Below are 22,940 nucleotides of genomic sequence, written 5' to 3'. Positions count from 1 at the left end.
AGGAGAATCCCCCTGCCTGAGGTGTGTGACCCTCCTCATTGTGAGGGATGGCCTATCAACAGCTATGCTCTGGAGAAAATGGCATCAGTTATATCCCAGATGCATTTTTGAGCAGAAGATTGTGAATTGCCACCCAACTGCTGTTTGGAATGAGCTGTTGGCATAAACTATCAAGGTTAGCAGTGACGTTGATATCCATGGGATTGGGATTTTCACATCAAGATCTTTTGAATGTAAGTCCTGCTCCAATGGATAACACAGGGCGGCACGGTAGCTCAGTGGTTAGCACCGATGCATCACAGCACCAGGGACCCAGGTTCAATTCTTGCCTTGGGCAACTGCCTGTGTGGAGTTTGCACATTCTCCTCGTGTCTGTGTGGGTTTCCTCCCACAGTCCAAAAATGTACAGGTTAGGTGAATTGGCCATGCTAAATTGCCTGTAGTGTTAGGTGCATTAGTCAGGGGGAAATGGGTCTGGGTGGGTTGCTTTTCAGAGGGTCAGTGTGGACTTGTTGGGCTAAATGACCTGTTTTCATGCTGAAGGGAATCTAATCTAAACTGAGACCTTGGGACATCCTGAATCACTGCCTGCATTGTCCTTCAGACAGCTGAAGAAAATAGCAGCGAGGTCAATAAATCCTGGGATCTCATCATTTTCCTCAAAAGCTCAGTGACACTGTTAAGTACATTCATCTAATCACATTTGCTTAGCTGTCAAGACAAAAAAAAAGAGCTGGGTAATCCAACATGAAGGATGGGAAAAATATCTGTCTGTAACAGGCTGCCTCCGTTTTTGAGGTATTTTTGGTGTTGGAGGCAATCTCCTCGAATTCCAGGAGCAGCAATTACTGTTTTATATGCTGTTGCATTGTTTTGGAACTTTGATGAAAATAAAAGTCAAAACAACAGCAGTTTTAAAAGGGAGAGAAACAGACAAAGTAAGCACATGGTGAGGTCAGGGCAGGAGAGAGAGAAAGAAACCCACATTGCTAACTGACACAGCAGGGAACCTGCACAGTTACTGCCTTTGCTGTTTGAATTCATTTGTCGCTGGACATCAGAGTGCGTCTGGGAAAATTAACAAACAGAGAAATTCACAACTGATCTTGAAGGAACCTGTTGGGAGACCTCACAGCAAAGGAACAGATAAGTGGGTATTTTGAGTGAGATCTTACAGTAAGTCTGCAGTAGTGAGTAGAGTGTATTCTTTCTTGACTATATGTTATATTGAGGCATGTCTCTTGATTAAACTTAAAAATATAAGCCATAAGTATTAATTTAACCTGGAGCAGTGTTTTGTAGAGGAATAAGACAGTGCTATTTTCTGGGTCTGTAGATTGAAAGAAGCAAAAATGGCCTTTAGTACAGTGATATGCACTTTTTGTCGGAAGTGGGAGTACAGGTTACTGAGGATTATAACTGCAATATCTTGAAAAATGTCCATATCACAGAGGAGGAAGCGCTAGATGTCTTGAAACGCATAAAAGTGGATAAATCCCCAGAACCTGATCAGGTGTACCCTAGAACTCTGTGGGAAGCTAGGGAAGTGATTGCTGGGCCTCTTATTGAGATAATGTATCATCAATAGTCACGGGTGAGGTGCCGGAAGACTGGAGGTTGGCTGACGTGGTGCCACTGTTTAAGAAAGGTGGTAAGGAAAAGCCAGGGAACAATAGACCAGTGAGCCTGACGTCGGTGATAGGTAAGTTGTTGGAGGGAAGCCTGAGGGACAGAATGTACATGTATTTGGAAAGTCAAGGACTGATTAGGTATAGTCAACGTGGCTTTGTGCGTGGGAAATTATGTCTCACAAACTTGATTGAGGTTTTTGATGAAGTAACAAAGAGGATTGATGAGGGCAGAGCAGTAGATGTGATCTATATGGATGTCAGTGAGGCGTTCAACAAGATTCCTCATAAGAGACTAGTTAGCAAGGTTAGCTTTCATGGAATACAAGGAGAACTAGCCATTTGGATGCAGAACTAGCTCAAAGGTAGAAGACAGAGGGTGGTGGTGGAGGGTTGTTTTTCAGACTGGAGGCCTGTAACCAGTGGAATGCCACAAAGATCGGTGCAGGATCCACTACTTTTTGTCATTTATATAAATGATTTGGATGTGAGCATAAGAGGTGCAGTTAGTAAGTTTGCAGGCGATACCAAAATTTGAGGTGTAGTGAACAGCAAAGAAGATTACCTCAGATTACAGCGGGATCTTGATCAGATGGGCCAATGGGCTGAGAAGTGGCAGATGGAGTTTAATTTAGATAAATGCGAGGTGCTGCATTTTGAGAAAGCAAATCTTAGCAGGATTTATACACTTAATTAAGGTCCTAGGGAGGGTTGCTGAGCAAAGAGACCTTGGAGTGCAGGTTCATAGCTCCTTGAAAGTAGAGTTGCAGGTAGATAGGATAGTGAAAACAGCATTTGTTGTGCTTTCCTTTTATTGGTCACAGTATTGATTACAGGAGTTGGGAGGTCATGTTGCAGCTGTACAGGGCATTGGTTAGGCCATTGATGGAATATTGCATACAATTCTGGTCTCCTTTCTATCGGAAAGGTTCAGAAGAGATTTACAAGGATGTTGCCAAGGTTGGAGGTTTTGATCTGTAGGGAGTGGTTGAATAGGCTAGGGCTGTTTTCCCTGGAGGATCAGAGCCTGAGGGGTGAACTTATACAGCTTTATAAAATAATGAGGTGCATGAATAGGATAAATAGACAAAATCTTTTTGCTTGGGTGGGGGAATCCAGAACTAGAGGGCATAGGTTTAGGGTGAAAGGGGAAAGATATAAAAGAGACCGAAGAGCAACATTTTCACACAGGGGGTGGTACGTGTATGGAATGAGCTTCCAGAGGAAGTGGTAGAGGCTGGTACAATTGCAACATTTAAGAGGCATTTGGATGGATATATGATTAGGAAGAGTTTGGTGGCCTATGGGCCGGGACCTGGCAGGTGGGACTAGATTGGGTTGGGATATCTGGTTGGCATGGACGAGTTGAACTGAAGGGTCTGTCTCCATGCTGTACATCTCTATGGCTCTATGACAAGAAGACAAAGAGCATGCACAATGTAATGGTCATGAATGCTTGAAGCCTTAGTTTTTTAATATGCATTCTTGGACAACAAATGACCTGCTGATAAAGTGTAAATTGAAGCCAGATGGGTGTCATTACTGAATCAGTGGAGGCATGATTACTGCAATTGCCTTTAGCAGGTCTTCAAATTCCAAAAACTTTATTCTTCCATTGAAGAGAAAGAAGTAACTTATTCTGTCCATTTTACATGTAGCATTAGCTATTTTGTGTTGCTATGACACAGTGATTTTGCTATCTGATATGGCAAGGTTGCAACTTTATATTCTTGTGAGTAACTTGCAGGCTCTCCCTGAGATGCAGAATGATCCCCCAATCCTTCATGTTTCCTTTTGTGTTGCTATTCCTGTGGCCCCTATGAATTTTCAGCCTTTCCATTTTTCTGTTAAGTCTCTTCATACAAACTAATGTGCATGTTATACCTCAGATCCCATGACTTTGGAAACTCCCATATACCGTTTCCCCATGTAGAGACCATAGTTAGCAGGATCTCCCTGTCTGAAGCTGTCAGTTCCCTCCTATGTTGTTCTCTTCTCTCTGGAATTGGCCCCTTTTCTCTCAGCACCTCTGTGCAATACAGCTCATTCCCAGACCCAAGTTATAACAAAACAAAGTGTTGACAAAGGGTCAATCGACTCAAAATGTCCTTCTCCCCACACATTATGCCAGACTTACTGAGTTTCTTCCATACGTTATGTTTTTGTTCCAGACCTAAATTGCCTGCATTCTTTAGGGCTAGATGTTCTGGCCCCTGATATACCCCTAATCGTTATTAAATTATCTACTCTGCTGTGTGTTTTACAGATAATCTTTTTGAAATATTTATTCATATCATTTTGAAAAACGCTTATGATGTCAATTCTTTTCGTACAAATTCTGTTCCATCCATTCAAAGAGTACTTCATATTCAATAAGTCGATTATTTTAATCACTGATTTTCCCAGAATTTGTACCTTGGTCTAAAGGGAATATCCTTTCAGATTACAAAAACTTAAATTATGTAATCACACCTCAGTCAGGTTGAGTAGTCAAACATCATTAGAACCGCAATGCCCTGAAGTACTATTGCTTTGCTATGAAGGCAATGAGGCAGATGTTTCTAAAACCAGCATAACTGCCTCGCCTAAGGCAATGCCTAGTCATTTTAAAGTGACTGAGATATCTCATCACTCAATTAGTTACAGATCTTTTTTCTTTGTTTGCAGATGAATTTACCATAAGACTCACAGGCTACAGCTATCAGCGTTGGCAGCAGACTGCACCCAGAGAACAAGCCTTTAGAATGTTTATACAGTAGCTATAAATATATTTATCCTTACTTTAGATTTTACGATATAGAGAAAATAAATATAGTCCTTATTGTGAAATATCTCACACTAATTGTGAAGAAGAATCCTTGACATTGGTAGTTTGTATCCAGAGATTTCAATCATCCATTTTATGTCCTTTAGCAGATTTTTAGAGACTTCTTTAGTAGTCTGCCTTGTTATCTGTAGGCTCACAGAGCGATTTCCTGATGGAGAAATAGGAGCAGGTAATGACTCCCTCCAGTAGACCGCAACCTGAGGTGGTTGCCAAGTCAACAGCCTGCTCACACTGCTTTAGTTGTTCAATGGCCTGCCTCTTTTGAAAAACAGTGCAAATAACCCATTTTTTGGAGGAATGTTATGCTACTCTGGCTGCAGGTAAATATGTTAGCTGCAGAATCAGATTGGTGTTGATAGATTTTTTTGTATATGATAGATTAAATGGCCTCCTTCTGTGATGTAATCACCTGTGAGATGTGTGGCTAGACTAGAACCGCCTAATCCAAATTGTTCCAAAGTGAAATTGTTGGATTTATTCTGTTTCTGAGGATCTCATTGTCTGGATATTGGTGTCTTTTCTGACTCCTCCTTGACTTGTTTGACTTGGGACCTCCCAGGAAGCTTGCCCCCTTATTGTCCTGTTCCACACTTCTTCTCTGCCCAGTTCCTCTTCCTCCTCCAAGTCCCCAAGAGCTAACTGGGCAGAATTAGTGATTTGAATATACAAATATGGCAAAATAGAAAGCTCCTTCTAAATGTACAGTTCTGCAATAATCATTACTCATTTACACATGCATTAAAACACAATAAGCTTTGAAGAGGATCTCATTAACTTTAGTGAGCAGATCTTTCACTGATCAACTGTGATAATTTTTATTTAAAAATTGCTGTGTGGCCCTGTATCTATATAAAATCCCTGTTTAATTAAAGTTTATCCAGAATACAATTGAATGCCTGAACTGTTCAAGCCCTTGCTGTAATCAAAATGGCAGCTGAGCCAAAGGAGGCACAAAAATGGTGAGGAATATTGAATCACCATTTTCACTTTCAGGTGAAAAAGAAGAAAATTGACCCCTGCATATCTACTTTAAAGAAAAACTGTTGAAGTAGTCAAAGTGGCAGAACTATACAATGAACAAACAAGAAATAATTAGAATTACACATTCATTTAGCAAATAGCAAAGATCCAGATCTTCCATTACATCAGAAAAATGTGCCCTAGCTTGAGGAAGCTTCACTTCTTACTAAATCAGTACTATTTATCCCTTTTATAAACTCTAATGAATTACTGGTTAAATAGAGAAGAGATGCCAGTTCTCAAAGAAGGAAGAAGACTATAGGTAGGATATTATAGGGGTCTGACAACATGGGTTATGATGGAATATGATTTCCATCATGGCTATGGTGGGAATCGCTCAAGAAGCCCAGTGAGATTTATCTTGACATCAATAGCAACTTGCTGCATCTTCGAACCAAGGTCTGGGTATCATGCATCTGTCTCAATGCTTCTTAAACTTTGCTATTGTATCTGCTTCTGCCACCTCCCTGGCAGCACATTCCAGGCACCTACTACCCTCTGTATGAAAAACTTTCCTCACGTATCTCCTTCAAACTGTTCCCCCCCATTTAAAACCTATGCCACCTTCCCCCCCTCCCCCACCCAACCCCGCCCCCCCCCCCCCCCCCAACCAATATTTGACTTTTCCACCCACCCTGGGAAAAAGACTCCAGCTATGGGCGGCACGGTGGCACAGTGGTTAGCACTGCTGCCTCACAGCGTCAGAGACCCGGGTTCAATTCCCGCCTTAGGCGACTGACTGTGTGGAGTTTGCACGTTCTCCCCATGTCTGCGTGGGTTTCCTCCGGGTGCTCTGGTTTCCTCCTACAGTCCAAAGATGTGCAGGTTAGGTGAATTGGCCATGCCAAATTGCCCGTAGTGGTTAGATAAGGGGTAGATGTAGATGTAGGGGTATGGGTGGGTTACGCTTCGGCGGGGCGGTGTGGACTTGTTGGGCCGAAGGGCCTGTTTCCACACTGTAAGTAATCTAATCTAATCTATCCATCCTATTCATGCCCATCAGTGAAAGGAATCCGAGTTTGTCCAACCCTCTCCTTCTAGTGAATACCTGTACACTCCAATCCAGGTGACATGCTGGTCAACCCCTCTGCACCCTCTCCAAAACTTCCACATTCTTCCTATAATGCAGCTAACAGAACTGCACGCAGCACTGCAATTATTGCCTGACCAAAGTCTGATACAGTTGCAGCATGACTTGCCAACTTTTATACTCAATGCCCCAACTGATGAAGGCAAGCACACCGTAAGCCTTCTTTACCACCTTATCCACTTGTGTTGCCACTTTCAGGGAGCGATGGACTTGGACCCCAAGATCCCTCTGTGTATCAATGCTCCTAAAGGGGTGGCCATTTACAGTACACTTTCCTTTTGCATTTGACCTCCCAAAATACTTCACCTTACATTTGTCCAGATTAAATGGAATTTAGGGAGATAGGTAGGAAGTTGAAATGCGGGACTACTCTGGTTGTAATCTCAGGATTATCCCTGTACCATATGCCAGTGAGGCCAGAATAGGAAGATAATGCAGTTGAATGAATGGCTAAAGAGCTGATGTAGGATAGTGGTTTCAGGTGGTTATAGTTAGACTGGTGAAATGGGCAGAGTCTAGACTACGGTGCTGGAAAGACACAGCAGGTCAGGCAGCATCCGAGGAGAAAGAAAATCAATATTTTGGGCATAAGCCCTTCATCAGGAATGAGGCTTGTGGGCCAGAGCTGAGAGATAAATGGGAGGGGGTGGACTGGAGGGAAGTTAGCTGACAGTAGATGAAGGTGGGGGTAATGGTGATAGGTCAGAAAAGAGGTTGGAGTGGATAGGTGGGAAGGAAGATGGAGCAGGTCATGAGGGTGGTGTTGAGTTGGAAGTTTGGATCTGGAATAAGGTAGGAGGAGGGGAAATGAGGAAACTGGTGAAATCCACATAAATCCTGTCCCAAGGTGGAAGATGAGGTGTTCTTCCTCCAGGCGTCAGGTGGTTAGGATTTGGTGGTGGAGGAGGCCCAGGACCTGCATGTCCTTGGCGAGTTGGAGGGGAAGTTAAAGAGTCTGGCCACAGGGCAGTGGGGTTGCTTCATGCAGGTATCCTGGAGATGTTCTCTGAAGCATTCCACAAGTAGGTGTCCTGTCTCCCCAGTGTAGAGGAGACCGCATTGGGAGCAAACAGGTACAGTAAGTGACATATGTGGAAGTGCAGGTAAGTCTCTGATGGATGTGGAAGGCTCCTTTGGGGCCTTGACGGAGGTGACGGGAGATGTGTGGGCACAGGTTTTGCAATTCTTGCGACGGCAGGGGAAGGTACCAGGTTGGGGGTGTGGGTTGGTGTGGGGCGTAGACCTGACAAGAGAGTCGCACAGAGAATGGTCTTTATGGAATGCAGATAGGGGTGGGGAGGGAAATATATCTCTGGTGGTGGGGTCTGTTTGTAGTGGTGGAAATGGTGGAGGATGATGCAACCTATCCAGAGGTTGGTGGGGTGGAAGGCTCTCACTTTCTCCTGCTGAAATGGGCAGACACATGGCAAGTGCAGTTTAATGCAGATACCTGCGTAGTGATGTATTTTGGGAGAAACAACATGCAGGGGCCCTCTGATTTAAATTTTTTGGGGTATGGAGGCTGCAGGAACATTGGGATCTGGGATTCATATTCACAAATAATTGAAGACACCAGAGCAAGCCATAATGCAGTGCATCAGAGCATTGGTACTATAGATAGGGTATTGACTAACAATATAAGACTATAAGATACAAGAGCAGAATTAGGCCATTCGATTATGGCTGATATGTTTGTTAACTCCATTTTCCTGCCTTCTCCCAATGACCATTGATAAAGTCATACTGAACATTACAAATGACTGGAAGAAAGTGAGAACTGCAGATGCTGGAGATCAGAGTCAAAAAGTGTGGCGTTGGAAAAGCACAGCAGGTCCGAAAAGTCAATGTTTTGAGCAGAAGCTCTCATCACATTCCTGATCAAGAGCTTCTGCTCGAAACATTGACTCTCCTGCCCCTCACATGCTGCCTGACTGGCTGTGCTTTTCCAGCGCCACACGTTTTGATTGCAAATGATTGGTCAGCTGGAATTTTGTACACAACTGGGGGCAACACTTTGGGAAGGATGCCAAAATCTCAGAGAGGGCACAGAGTAATTGACCAGGATGATATTCCGAGTGAGGGACTCTAGCTCTGTGGACAGACGAGGGAAGTTTAGGTTGTTTTCTTTTGGAGTGGAGAAGATCAAAGGGAGATCTAATTTCAATTTTTGATAAACCGAGCAGGGAGCAGCAGTTTCCTCGTCATCCACCACAGGTGATGCTTTAAAGTAGGTAAAAGAGGGGAAAAGAGGATCCATCACTTTGGAAGGAGGATGGTTCTGCTCTGGAGTACACTGGTTGATAGGGTGGTGGAGGCAAATTCCACTGCAACCTTCAAAAAGCAATTTGAACAGAAATGGGTAAAGGTGTGGGGTGACACTCCGCCGAGGGTGGGTACAGCTCCCAGATCCCAGCCCACCCTACAGGACATTTAGGAATTAAAATATTAGACAGGGATGTGCCAGGATAGTGTTGATGTGCGTTGTAGGCCATTGCTTTTCGAAGCCTAGGATCTGAAATAAAATTAGCCCATCATAAGCTTCGCATTTAAGGGTTCCCCCTCAAATTGGTTGTATTAATGTTACCCATGGAGAATATCTTTAAGAAATTTAAATGGCAGCGGTGGTCACGTGCTGGCGTGTAATGAGCTGAATCTGTTTCTGTGCTTCCTGGATCCTTTTGCTTCAACCATCAATAATCCTTCCGCCTCAGAAAAAACCCTGGCAGCAATTCCACATGCCACCTCTCGGCTGCACAATCATCAAACCATATCGCCTTCAGTGAGGGCTGCATCACTTATACCAACAGGTAACAAGAAAAAAAACAAGCGAGGGCGTGATGCCCACTCTCCAACCTGGTTAAAAGAGGGAGATGCAGAGAGGTCTCCTCCACTCCCCGAAGATCCTGATGGGACCTCTCTGTTTGAGCTCTGGTCTCTGTTTACGAGCCATGGCATTTGCTTCCTGCACGCTTTCTGCCAGCCTGCCTACAGTGAGCATCGGCGTGCCTGCTGACCATGGGGCTCAAGTCCAGGGATGGTGATGGCTCGGGCGAAGGCAAGAAGCTGCGGGTGGGTTTCGCCCCCGAGCCCGAGCCCGGGGTGGTCGGACTCGGACTGAACGCCGGCGCAGACCGTGACGGTGCTCTGTTGCTGGAAGGACGGAGCAAAGAAGACAGCAAACCGGGACCGAAGGAAGGGCTGAGCCTCCTGACCAAGCCTCTGAGCTACAATCAACCGAACAGAAGGAAAGCCACCTACAGAAAACTGCAGAACTTTATTTATGATGCGCTGGAGAGACCCGGAGGATGGGCACTGGTCTATCACGCCTTCGTGTAAGTCCTGGTCGCATCCCCCTTTCATATTTGCTGCTTGGTTTTTATATCAACGTACAACAAGGTGTTTTCACTGTTATTCCCCGTCCTGTTTGGAATTACCGTGTCTCGTTTGTTTAATCCTAAAATACTGACAATAAGGATATTTTCATATTACTGCTGAAGTCAGTCAAACACGAGCCGTGCTTTTCCATTGTCGACGTTAATTTATTTATTCCATGTATTTTTAGTTGACTGCTTTTTAATACTATCTGTTTCCACGCCCCGATGTCTCTTCCCCACCCCCACGCAGTTATTGTTTTATTGTTGCAGGGTCCTGTACAATTTCAGGTAACGTAACAAAGGAAGAATGGGTTTTGTTTGCTGCACTTGTTGTGCCTGAGTGCCAGGGAACCACACCTTATACCGGACTGAAGAAACTGGGGATGCTTGCAGAGTCGTGTAGATATTTGTGGGGCTGCACGCATTGTTATTGGTCAGCCGGACTCCTAATGCTGTGTGCCTCCCTGAGTTGTAGGCGGAATCCGTTGCATGAAGGTGTAACGCCGAGTTCAGGGATAGCAGTTAGGCAGTGATGTGCAATGACTGACTTTACCAGTTCCGAATGTACTAAGTCTACAGTTACACACAAACTATAGAATCATAGATCCATACTGCATAGAAACAGCTCCTTCGGCCTACCACGTTTATACCGACCAAGAAACACTAATCCTATTTACCTGCACTGGTCAATATTCTACTCCAAAAGTGGGAAAAATTTGTAGGCAAATTACATTTTCAAAATTAGCTGATATTGTTTTGAGATTTTTTTTGTTTTAAATATCTATATTTAGCTTTTACTAGAAAATGATTTATTTTCACTTGCCAATAAGAGTTGCTAATTGATGGTATACAGTGATTGATGGGAACTTGTTCAACTTCTTACTTTTCTTCAAAATAAAGTTTACCCTCAATTTTTTCCAGTGGGAGAAATGATCTTTCTTGTCATTCAGGTCCCATTAGCTAGTGAATGCAAAAAGTTGCCTTGTACACTTTGTTAAATATATAGATGGACACAAGCGTAGATTCAAGTGCAAATACAGTCATAATATTAGTTTTCTCAATATAATATGAGAGATTAGTACATCAATGAGATTAAGGCAAGGGTGAGTCACAATCCAGTAATGTCCTAAACTACAGAATAAAGCTCGACGGTTATGTGTAGTCCATAGGACAAGATTCAGTTATATTATCAATGAACATACTCATGAATAATTCAAGATAAAATCTCTGTATAAAAATAATGCATTTTATATTGATCACATTTAAGGTTGTGTTCTCAACTTTCCTCCATACATCTGCCATTGAAATTTATTACTCCTCACTTTAATTTAGTAACTGGATAAAAAAGTAGTGAAGATATGAAGAAGCATTGAATCTATGGGAATGCATATTTTTCATGACTAGAGTAAATCAAACTATAAAGTGTTCTGTTTCCACCCTGCACTTCACAAGAGGTTACTTTAGTTAGCCCTTACCTTTTTTTTCTGGAGTGTGACTTTGTGTAATGTTGAAGGAAAAATTCTACCTTGTTACCTGCATTTCATAAGTTATTTGCTTTCTTTTGGTTTTTGGACAGTATAAGAATAAATTGTTCTCATGGTTTTTGACTACAGCTGAAGAGCATGCATCCAGTTTCTTTGCACTCAAGTATAGATTGTAGTGAAAAATCAATACCTCAGGATATCAGGACCTTGTTTTGACTAAATATCACAATGTTTTGCTAACCTTTTTTATTGTCTGACCATATTGTCTTGGTAGTAGAACTGTCACATTCAATATTGCTAGTTAGAGCTTTTGTATGCTAATTCCACATGTTTTAATGAGAGTAAGATTGTATCCATCACATGTCTGTGTAAGTAATCCAGATCCTCAGCTGTATCATTCTATTTCAGTGCTTTAAACATTTTATTCAAAACTTTGATAATCTTGCAATTGATTCTGGAGATCACTTACGTAAATTAAGTACCGCAGAGGTCTGGGCAAGAAAAATTTGAGTCTGACAAAAGATGTAGTTCTCTGTCTAATAGCTAATTTTATGTCCAACCTCATATTTTATGCTGGATGCACATTTGATTTCCTTCATTAAATGCAGTCTGAAATACAAAAGCAACAAAACTATGCTAAGTCCACATGAAACACAATTAAGCATTCAGCTGGAATATTGTGTTCATTTTTGGGCACCACACTTGAGAAACAGCTTTTACAGATAGAAACTTAACCAGAATATTTAGTTCAATGTGCTTGCAAACAGAGAACTGAGATGACAATAGAGTAATTTGTAATGCACTAACTGAAAGGATAGTGGAACCAGTTTCAGTAATGATTTTCCAAAAGAGTGTGGATAAATATTTTCGAAAGGAATAAAAAGGTAAGGTAATGGAGAAAGTGCTAAGAGTGAGACTAATTGGATAGTTGTAGCAAAGAGGCAGTAGACAGAATAAACTGAGTGCTCTCCTGTGTCATAATTCTGATTCCAGATTTTAGTTCAGTTAATGCTTTTTGTCTGGAATTTTATCAAAACACTTTGGAATAAATTATATCAATGAAACCCATGTTTATTTTTAACATCTGAAGACAGCAGGAAGTTGAATTTTTTTATTATTTATGATTTGTTTTTGTTACAAACATCGTGTTTTTTAAGTTTCTTGTTTTTTAAGTTTCTCCTGTTAAGAATGATTTCCATTACTTTGATTTATGCAAAAGTTTGGCTTATAGATTTTTTAATTATCTGGAAATAATTGATTAATCTTAGTATATATTAAAACAGAAAACTAATGCTGAAACTCACTGTTCAATCACAAAGTCTTATTCCTGTTATGAATATAGCCTAAGGTTACCCAGGAATTTCACAGTTGTGTGAGATAACTTCGGGAATTGGTATATGTTAGGCTGGCGGTTAAAACACTGGGTGCTTTCAATCTGCGTTTCACAGATTGTTATGTATCTCTAATAACTGTGCCATCTGGAATATGATATATGACTTGTGCTGACATAAGAGTTAAAAGGAGGAGTAGACCATATGACCATTAAAGCCTGCTGCGCCAGTTAATAAGATCATGGTTGATCCTTGATCTCAACTCCATGTTAGTATCTGATTCCTTGATACACTTGGAGTCCAAAAATATATTGATTGCAACCTTGAATATACTTATGACTCAGCATCCACAGCCTGCTGACACATAAAGCTAATGTGGTATACAAAGAATTAAAAGCAAGTACATTTAATACCTGTGCTGTGTCATAAACATCGAGTCGTTCTCTTACAACATGCATCAGTGCTGTGCAGGTTATTGTGGATTTCAAAAAGTGACAGTCACATCACTGGGACCAAAAGTTAGGGGAAATAGAAGAACAAATATTTAGGCAAATTTCTGAAAATCACGAAAAATAATGGATTGGTGATAGTAAGGAATTTCAACTGACCTAGTAAATGCGGATAGAATCGGTATAAAAGATATAGGTTAGCATTCTTCTATCAGTGAGAAATTTTGGAAATGGAGCTTCAGAAGTTTGATAGGGTCAGATGAGATCATCGTTGTACATCTTATTCTTACAGGAGATGATGGCATCGTTGGCAAGGCCAGCATTTGTTGCCAATTTCTAATTGCCCTTGAAATCATTGGCTCTCTTGGCCATTTCAAAGGACTGCTGAAAACTAATTGTTATGGGCCTGAGTCACATGTAGGTCAGACAAGATTAGATTTCCTACATTGTGCAAACAGGCACTCCAGCCCAACAAGTCCACATCTACCCTCTGAAGAGAAACCCACCCAGACCCATTTCCCTCTAACTAAAGCACCGAACACTTTGGGCAATTTAGAATGGCCAGTTCACCTGACCTGCACATCTTTGTGACTGTGAGAGGAAACTGGAGCACCCGGAGGAAGTCCACACAGACACTGGGAGAATGTGCAAACTCCACACAGACAGCCACCCAAGGCTGGAATCGAACCTGGGTCCCTGGCGCTGTGAGGCAGCAGTGCTAACTACTGAGCCACCTTGCTGCCCCAAGCATGGCAAATTTCCTTTCTTAAATTAACATTAGTAAACCAGATGGTTTTTATGACAATTGACAATGCTTAAATGGATGTTTAGATTAGCGGTGTATCCCACTTTTATTCAATTCAAATTTCACCATCTGCCATGGTGAAACTTTAACTTCTGTCCCCAGTAACATTACTACTTTGTCATCACATCCTCAATGGCTGAACAAAGGCTATCAAATACCAACATGTCCTGTGCTGTGATCTCTGCTGATGCCTTGCTCACAGGGCTGGTATCTGCTCTGGAATTTCTAGAACAACATGCTTAGGAGTTGCTAATTGAGGCCATTAAGAGGCTAACTATTGACCCTTAGAGGGTCTCATCCTGTGCCACCGGTATTAACTGGTAGAACAAGTGTGTGGAGCATGACAAGCAAACCCTAGCATGTTTGCCAGCTCATGAACTGTTGTCAGCACTGCCACCACTGGATCAGGTTCTGCTTCTGATATTTCTTCTGAACTCTTTTAAAATCTTTATGTGTGCTCCAAAGTTCAAACTCTATTTTTGATGATTCTGCATGATTTTCTAATGTTGCCCATGATTGTAGTATCTGGTACATTCTGTTTGATTTGGGCTGCAATTTGTACATTTCTTTTCCCAATGGCTGAGCAGGTATAAAAGACAGACATCGTACAGACTGTTCATAATTCATTTCAATCAGTGTTCCAGTCCTAAAGGAAGAGAGACAGAAAAAAGACACAAATCTGGCTGTATTCCAAGGAACCTGAACTCATTCTACCGACATAATCTTTAGTAACACACTGACCTCCCTTAACTTGCTTTTTTTTAAAAAGAGTAGCATGAGGGAGTCATGCTGAGGTTGCTAATCATGAGGCCTTGTTGTTTCGTTACAATGGACTTTCCTGCCTACTCCCAATGACATTTAACTAATCAATCACTTAATTGCTGAGCCTTCATAGGAAATATTAAAGCTGGGATTCTGCCAATGTTGTTGGTTCTACTTTGAGCTATCCTTTTGTCGTCAGCAAAATGCTTTGCACCCACTACCTTGGCACTTAGGAGGCAGTACATTATTTGAGATCCTTGGCTTGCAGCTACAGTAAAACCTACATATTCTTCAACCTGTGAAATCCATTATTACTACAACATTTCTGAACTTGACTGCAAGTGGTAAATACCAGCTTAACATATTTACAAGCAACAATTGCACTTTTGTTGAGATTGTTGTGACCTCTTGCTTTTCAGTTGTTGTACCTGTGCACTTCCTCATGAGACTACTTAAAATTATCAAGAATGTCCTAAAGTTACTGTGATGTGAATTTGTTTATTTTAAAAAATTATTTGTACATTCCAGTGTCCAATAGGCAATGCTATTTCTAAAAGCTGACACTTGTCTTTTCCGTTATGATTGTCCATGGAAAGAAAATCAGTAAACCTTGGTTTTAGTGACTTTGTTTTCTATTGAGTAAATTACATTTGTAAGTGGTTGTATTTAAGCATATTTTTCTATAAATAGGTGCAAATGATTTGCCAAGAAATACATTCATCAAAGTGATCAAACCAACAACACACAATTGCAGAGGCTGTGGAAAAGCAAATTATTAAGATTTAAAGAAAATAGAATTCATCAAGACACCATTTATAATTATCATGAAATCATTTTGAAGTTACCGTGGTGTAAATTATTGTTTTTTTTCTTATTTGTGCATCTGTATCCAGTAGGAGATGCCGTGCCTTTAAAATCTCTTACCATGGTTCAAGGTAAATCTATCAACTATTTTGGTTCTCAGCCAGCAGACAATGACCTGGCTGTGGTACAGGAAGAAATTTAATGACCTTAGCAGCATTGTCAAAGCAACGCACCCCTTCATATATTTCTTACTCTGTACACAGCCATGAAATACTAGACCTTGGCTTGAGCACAGCTGCCCTCAAAACTATGTTTCTCTTTATAGACAAACTTGCTGCTTCCTCTCAGCATGATGCACAGTATACTAAGCTGTCATTCCAATCAGTGTTGCAAAGAAAAATATATCACTCTGTTGTGAGAATGTTGTAATTTATAATATTTCCATCTCAAAATCATTTGTTTAGATCTTACCATTCCCTGTTACTTTTCCTGTAGTTTCTAAGTTACCCTGAGCATGGTGGCCTTGAGAACTGTGGATTTTGCATTGCCTACAAAATATCAGTAATGCTTTGGTCTCTGATGCTAAGACCATGGACTCTCAATTGGGTATTATACACAGTAACAATGATGTGGAGGAGCCAGTGTTGGAGTGGGATGGACAAAGTTAAAAAGCACACAACACCAGATTATAGTCCAACAGATTTATTTGGAAGAATTAGCTTTCAGGGTGACAGTACCTGATGAAGGAGCAGCACTCCGAAAGTTAGTGCTTCCAAATAAACCCGTTCGACTATAACCAGGTGTTGTATGATTTTAACACAGTAGTAAGAGTGAGGTGCCAAATACCTGATCTAACTAATAGCAGATGGGCTTGTACGACTCAGCAAAAATGCTGATGAGGTGAATTGTTTGAATCTTCTGAAATAAGGTGTCTCAAAATAAAACTTCTGTCAATACTTCTGTGTTATCCTACCAAACGATTTCACCATATCTAGTGGTAAGACTAAGCTGAGTGGCAGGCTTGTGACATACAATAATGCTTTCACTACTGGAGTAATATTGTCATTTTATAAAATCAGCATGATTTTTGTGATTTGTATAGGAACTTGCAAGTCCAAAAATTGTTGTCAGGATTTTATTTAATATTTTATACTTCACATTAAACAGCCAGTTAGACTTTAATTTTTTTACGGCTTACAATTTTACTCTTCTTTCACAATCTTAGATCGAGAAGCAAGGAGATGGCTATTAGAATATGATATTATTCATAGCAGCTAGTTATTTAGATCAAGTGATTTTGAAAATTAGGGATTAAGTGAACACTTGAAAAATATTCAAGGACACATATATATTATATACATATATTTTATGAGGAACACCATAGATGTTAACGAATTGAAATATGAAAAGATACTAGAAAAACACAACAGGTTAGTCCACAAATAGAAAACAAAAGTTCAGCCAGTTATGGTAAGCATTGATACAGGCACAGTGAGTCACCTGATTTAATGAATATTGATATTAGTGATTTACTTTTTGGTTTAAGATATACAGATCAATTAATGTTACATTGAGTTACTTTCAACCTGTAACTATTAAAAAGGGAACTTTGTTATCAAATGCCATGGCTTATTTACATAGGAAACATGGTATATATGTAAGAACTGTGGCTTTATTCCTGTGACTATTATGAAGCTGGATATACATTTCCCAGCCAATTCTTTTATCATTTCTGAAATGCTTTTGATATCTGTTGTTATTAAAATTTAGTACAAGTAATGTGAGATATGTATGGTGAGTGTAGCATGTTTAACATTGTGTTAACAATTATGAGGTTAATAAGGTGCGTATAGCTGAAAGGAGACATGTTTTGTCAAAACATTTTTAACCCTTGCACTCGTCAGAACATTTGCAAGAATGCCATTGTAAAGGGGAATAACATTTTGCGCTGTGTGAGAAGAGAATGTTGTATGAACAGAGATGTGAGTTATGATTAGATAATATTTGTTAGATAATCCTGAGTGTGCTAAGAATTATGTTGACAGCTAATTTAAGATTGCCAATCAGGCTCATGGTGTGGTGTCATTTACATGTGCTAGGAACTGCATACATTAAGACAAAGTGCTTTTTGTTTAGACAGAAAGATGTGTACACATTTTACCTGTTTCACCTTAATAAAATAGGTGTCAGCCATTCTCCAGTTAATCCTTTACATTCCAAGGCAACCTGCCTGCTCTGACTTTAAACTAAGCATTGCAGTTAACTGTCAGTTATCACCCAGTTCTGCATTCTCCATGGCAACATTTCTATTAACCAGAATCTATTTGTCAATCAATTAGCACACTCTTCACACAGTATAAACATGTTTTTCTTTGCTTGATTTTCTTGCAAATGTCCTGATGAGTACAAGATGAAAAGCTTTGACAGAATATGTCTCTTTTCAGTAATATTCAGTTTTGGCACCACCAAAAGACAGTTGGTAAGGTTTTGTGACCATGTCTTTAATCTCACAATGGCAGTAGAATTCTCTAATAATCTGGAAATAAGAGTTGAATGATGACCATGAAGCCATTGCTGATTGTCAGGCTGCCAGGTTTGGTGATATACCCTCCTCCACTGGTCATCTGGGAAGACAAGCCCTCCCTTTGAACCAACCTCTCCACCCAGGAGTTTAAGGTCCCTGTTTTAGAAGTGAGGCATCATCTTCCTCTTCTCTGACATGTTCAGATTCCATCCTTTATCAAAATGCCAGCGCTTGTCTGGGTATACAGCAACCTTTCAAATATGGTGCGGGTGCCTGGGATTCTGATCTTTTGGCGGACATTTGGTGAGTGGCAAGTAATTGCACGAAAGGCACGTGGTAAGATTGGGACACCATAGTGGTGGGGTAGGTAATTAATGAGGCACATGTGGAATGCTATGGCGAGAAATCCTGCTTGGTTTCTCAGTGAGAATCTCTCCAAGAGACGTAATGCAACTTCTACTTAGTCAAAAGAAGGTAAGATTTCAGCCCCCATGTTTAGATTAGATTACTTACAGTGTGGAAACAGGCCCTTCGGCCCAAGAAGTCCACATCGAACCTCTGAAGAGCAACCCACCCAGACCCAATCCCCTACATTTACCCCTACGCCTAACACTACGGGCAATTTAGCATGGCCAATTCACCTAACCTGCAAATGTTTGGACTGTGAGAGGAAAACAGAGCATCCAGAGGAAACCAGGCAGACACGGGGAGAATGTGCAAACTCCATACAGTTGCCTGAGGTGGGAATTGAACCCAGGTCTCTGGCGCTGTGAGGCAGCAGTGCTAACCACTGTGCCGTCCATAGTATCGGCTTCATTGCTTTCAACACCTAATATATACTTCCAAGTTACTATTTGATATGTTTTTTGAGAATGGAATTCTAAGTTGTTGTAGCCTTTCTTTTTATTGCTTTGTTCTGTGCGAGCTCTTTCCTTTAACTTTACTGTCCCTCTGAGTTGGCAACATCAGCAAATCTAATTGTTTTACATGTTCTGAATCCGAGTTATTTATCCAAATTAGAAGTGGCAGCAGTGACAGCAGGGAGGCTTTAGGCACTCCCCCTGACATTTACCTGCTGCCTCATTCTGACATTACTGATCTCACAAGTACGTGGTGTTTTCTACCCTTTGCTCAGTTTCTTTGTATTTGTTGTCAGTGTTTATTTTGAATGCTCATACCTTCGAGTTTGATAATGAGCACTTCATATTGAATTTTAATTTAAAATGTGTTTTTCTGTGTAGGTGGATCTCAAGTTTGCACTTCATAATCAATTCCATAATTCTGCCTGGATGAAACTTGGGTCTCCTGTCACGTTTATCTTTTTTTTCACCTTTTTTGACAATGCAGTCACTAACTACTGCACTTGTGGTACCTCCCCAATGTCTACTGACTCTTATATAATGAATCAGTGCTTCAAAAGTCAGCCCAGTCGCTGTGCTGATTATTCCTTTGTTTTTCAGTTTTGATTTGTTTGTTAATCCAATTAAACTCACAGCTGCATCATTGAAATGTTTCATTCTTTAATTTGTTATGATCTTTTATGCTCAACAGTGCTAATTTTTGATTTCTCTTTTGTTCAGTGTCATTAGTTTCTTTCATAAGCAGACACTGAAAATGAGAGCAATCTAATCTAGTCCCATGGGATGCAGTTTAACTCCACATATTGGTCTGTCAGCTTCTCATATCAATATACTCTCAAAATCACAGGATGCACATTTACTCAATGGATAAATATTAGCAAGGTCTTTTGCAGTATTGTAAAGTGCATAGCACAGTGTGGCTGACATATTTTATATCTATTGCAAATATTTCTATAAAAGTCAATATTTAGAATGAATGTGCCACATTCAGTTCGTCTACATACAGTGCATGCTTCTGCGTCTTTTAAATACTGTGCTCATCTTAGTTTCTCCACATCTTTTATAGAATATGGCTTGGTTTCCTGCTCCTTGCCAAAAATGTTGCAATGTGGGCCTCCTCCCTACTGATGTTACTGTTTGGCAAAGCTGTCACATAGTCTTTGCTGTGTACTTATTTGAGATGCTGATTGACTTACCATCCCGAGAGGTTCAAAACTGCTAAGTGATTTCATTGTATTAATCACAGTGGTATACTCAAGCTACAATGACCATCCTCTACAGCCATCGGGATGGATGAGCGGAGGCATTGATTCACACTGACCTCAGTTTTACTCAGGGTTTAGGTGCTTTCCTTAGTTAAGTGCTGCCTTCCTATAAGTAATTTGCAAAAGAAACAAATGCATGTGAAAAATATCTCTTTTATGAAGTCACTGTCTGGAATGCACAATGTGGAAGTATGATGGATGCAGGCTCAGTCAAGGCATTCAAGAGGGCATCAAAAGATTGTTCCTTTTCAAATAATCTGCGGGTGTTTGGAGACAAGGCAAGACAAAGTCATAATGCCCATTTGGAGAGCCAGAGCAGATACAATGGGCTGAATAGCTTTTTAAAATTAATTGGTGGGTTGCAAACACTGGTGGTTGAGCCAGCATTTATTGCCCATCAATTAAGAATCAACCACATTGTTGTGAGTCTGAAAATACATGTAGGCCAGACCAAGTAAGGATGAGAGATTTCCTTCCCTATGGGACGTAAGTGAATCAGGTGGGATTTTACAGCAATCAACAGTGGTACATGCTGGTATTAAGTTAGCTTTTTATTCCAGATCTTCATTAATTTAACCATCTGCCACAATGGGATTTAAACTAAAGATTAGCCTAGGGCTCTGGATCACTAGTCCAGTGACATTACCACTACACTGCCATCAGTACCTCTTCTATGCCATCACCTCCTCCCTGCATAAGATAATAAACTGTGACAATGCTGTCCACGTTTCAAGAATACTTAATTGGCTGTGAAGCATTTTGTGATATCCTAAGGCTATAAAAACCTTTATTATAAATGCAAATCTATCTTTGATGAAGCTCTGATGAAGAGTCATCTAGACTTAAAATGTTAGCTTCCTCTCTCTCCCTGGATATTATCTGACTGACCCGCTGTGATCTCCAACATTTGTTGTTTTCAGAACAAATTCCAGCTTCTGCAGTAATTTGTTCCTACAGATCCATCTTGTATGTCTGCAGCCATTTGGAAGAAACCTGTTAGACTACACATCAAAAATACTTAGTGTATTGAAGGGAAAGTAGTGAATATACTTACAAACACTGTAACTCTCACTTCACAGTAAGAGAGTCAGCAGTCCTCCTTTGATAAATGTACTTCCAAATAGCCAAAATTCAGGACAGGTTGAGTGTTCATTTAGAACGGGCAGTCTTAATTGTTATAAGACAAAATGTAAATAAATACATTCCAAGGTAATAGGATTCATGCATGTCTGTGGCTTATGATAAAGATTTGTGATACGTGATTATCAATTGGGAATTTAAATTTTAAAGTGGAATGAAATAGATTTTTTAGTTCTGAGAAAGTGGCTTTTTTAAGCATCAGAAAGTAATTTTTTGAAAATATAAATTTGAAGAAAACATGTGATTTAAGCAAAATGATTAGGTAGACTGCTTGGGGAATCAATTGATGAAACGCTTTCAAAGATTTATGACATACGGAAAGACAGACCAGGGGCCACAATCCAGTTGCTGTTGAAAAGAAGTTTCATATGAGTCGAAGGCCAGTTTAGTTTCAGAGCTAGATGAAGTCTTAAAACTGTTTTTGATGTTTAAGTAGACAGGACTTCCAAATTCAGTTTGGAAAAATCAGTGATGTATAGCTAGGAGGAGAGACAGTAACAGACAATATTAGATCTGGTGACTGTATACAAAGTTGCAAAAAGAAATGTTTGCAATTTGATCAGTTAAGTAAGAAATTAAAGATTTAAGATGGGAGGGATAACTCACTGGAGTTGAATGTCATTCAGGGAAATTTCTTGGAAAGGTGTTGATGTTTTTCTTTTATGTTAATATCTTTACAACTTTTCATGTATTTAACTTTCTTTTTCCCTTTTTGTATAATAAACTTGTGTTGTTTCATTTAAAAAATATTGGCAGCCTGTATGAGTATGAATAATGCAAGCAAACTGCAATCATAAGTTCTATGGAGCCAGTTTCACTCTGGAGTATGACATGTCAAGTATCCACATCAGCTGGGATTCTAACAGAAGTCTGAAAGTGTGCATTCAAGAATATATCCCAAATTAGGCACTGAAGTTTGTTGCTATATTTTCTGAATTTCCACTGCATCTAACAAAGCTTTGTGCCACTGTTGCAATTTTTAGAAAATGGTGTCTTGTATATGTAATTGCCAACTAATTATAAATAATGTATTAAGTTTCTTCTGTCTCATTGTGTAATGTGTATGACTCAGTAACAGCTCTAGCATCTTCTGTGTCTGTCACAGTATGCGCCTTAAAGAAATATTTCAAAATGTCAGTTTCTGTAGATACATACCTTGTGATTTTTAATCTAATAATTGACCTTTGTAAAAATAAACATGAGTGTGTTTCTTACATGTTTTACACAGTTCTGAGAAGGGGTTACTCAACTGAAAATATTAACTGTGATTCCTCTCCACAGATGCTGCCAGATCTGCTGAGCTTTTCCAGCAACTTCTGGTTTTGTTTGTGTTTTATGTGTGCTGGCAAAACTTGAATACTCATGTGGTCTTGAAATTTATGATCAGCAAGACAGAGAAACAGCACTACTCTTCAACACCACATGAAGTGTCATTCACTCTCCTTTGCAGAAAGCCAGCTGATTGTATATTAGTCCAATTTATTGCCTGCTGTTGTACTTTTTTTTGACTTACCTCACAGTTACATTGCTTTTTTAAACATTTGTGACATTTTGTTTTATTAATAATATAAATGAGT

General features: G+C 40.2%; 1 protein-coding gene across 1 annotated transcript in view; it reads left to right on the top strand.

Annotated features, from left to right (window-relative positions):
- The first annotated feature begins 9,276 nt into the window (after nt 1-9,276).
- Nucleotides 9,277-22,940, top strand: part of kcnq3 (potassium voltage-gated channel, KQT-like subfamily, member 3) — a 424,966-nt gene continuing 411,302 nt past the window's right edge. The window contains exon 1 of the mRNA XM_072570436.1: nt 9,277-9,897. Coding sequence (XP_072426537.1) covers nt 9,581-9,897 — 317 coding nt within the window. The 5' untranslated portion in view covers nt 9,277-9,580. The remainder of the gene's footprint in view (nt 9,898-22,940) is intronic.

Source organism: Chiloscyllium punctatum, chromosome 5 (assembly GCF_047496795.1).
Source record: "Chiloscyllium punctatum isolate Juve2018m chromosome 5, sChiPun1.3, whole genome shotgun sequence".
Taxonomy (NCBI): Eukaryota; Metazoa; Chordata; class Chondrichthyes; order Orectolobiformes; family Hemiscylliidae; genus Chiloscyllium; species Chiloscyllium punctatum.
The sequence above is the reverse complement of the archived record's forward strand: the minus strand, read 5'-3'. Positions and strand labels throughout refer to the sequence as shown.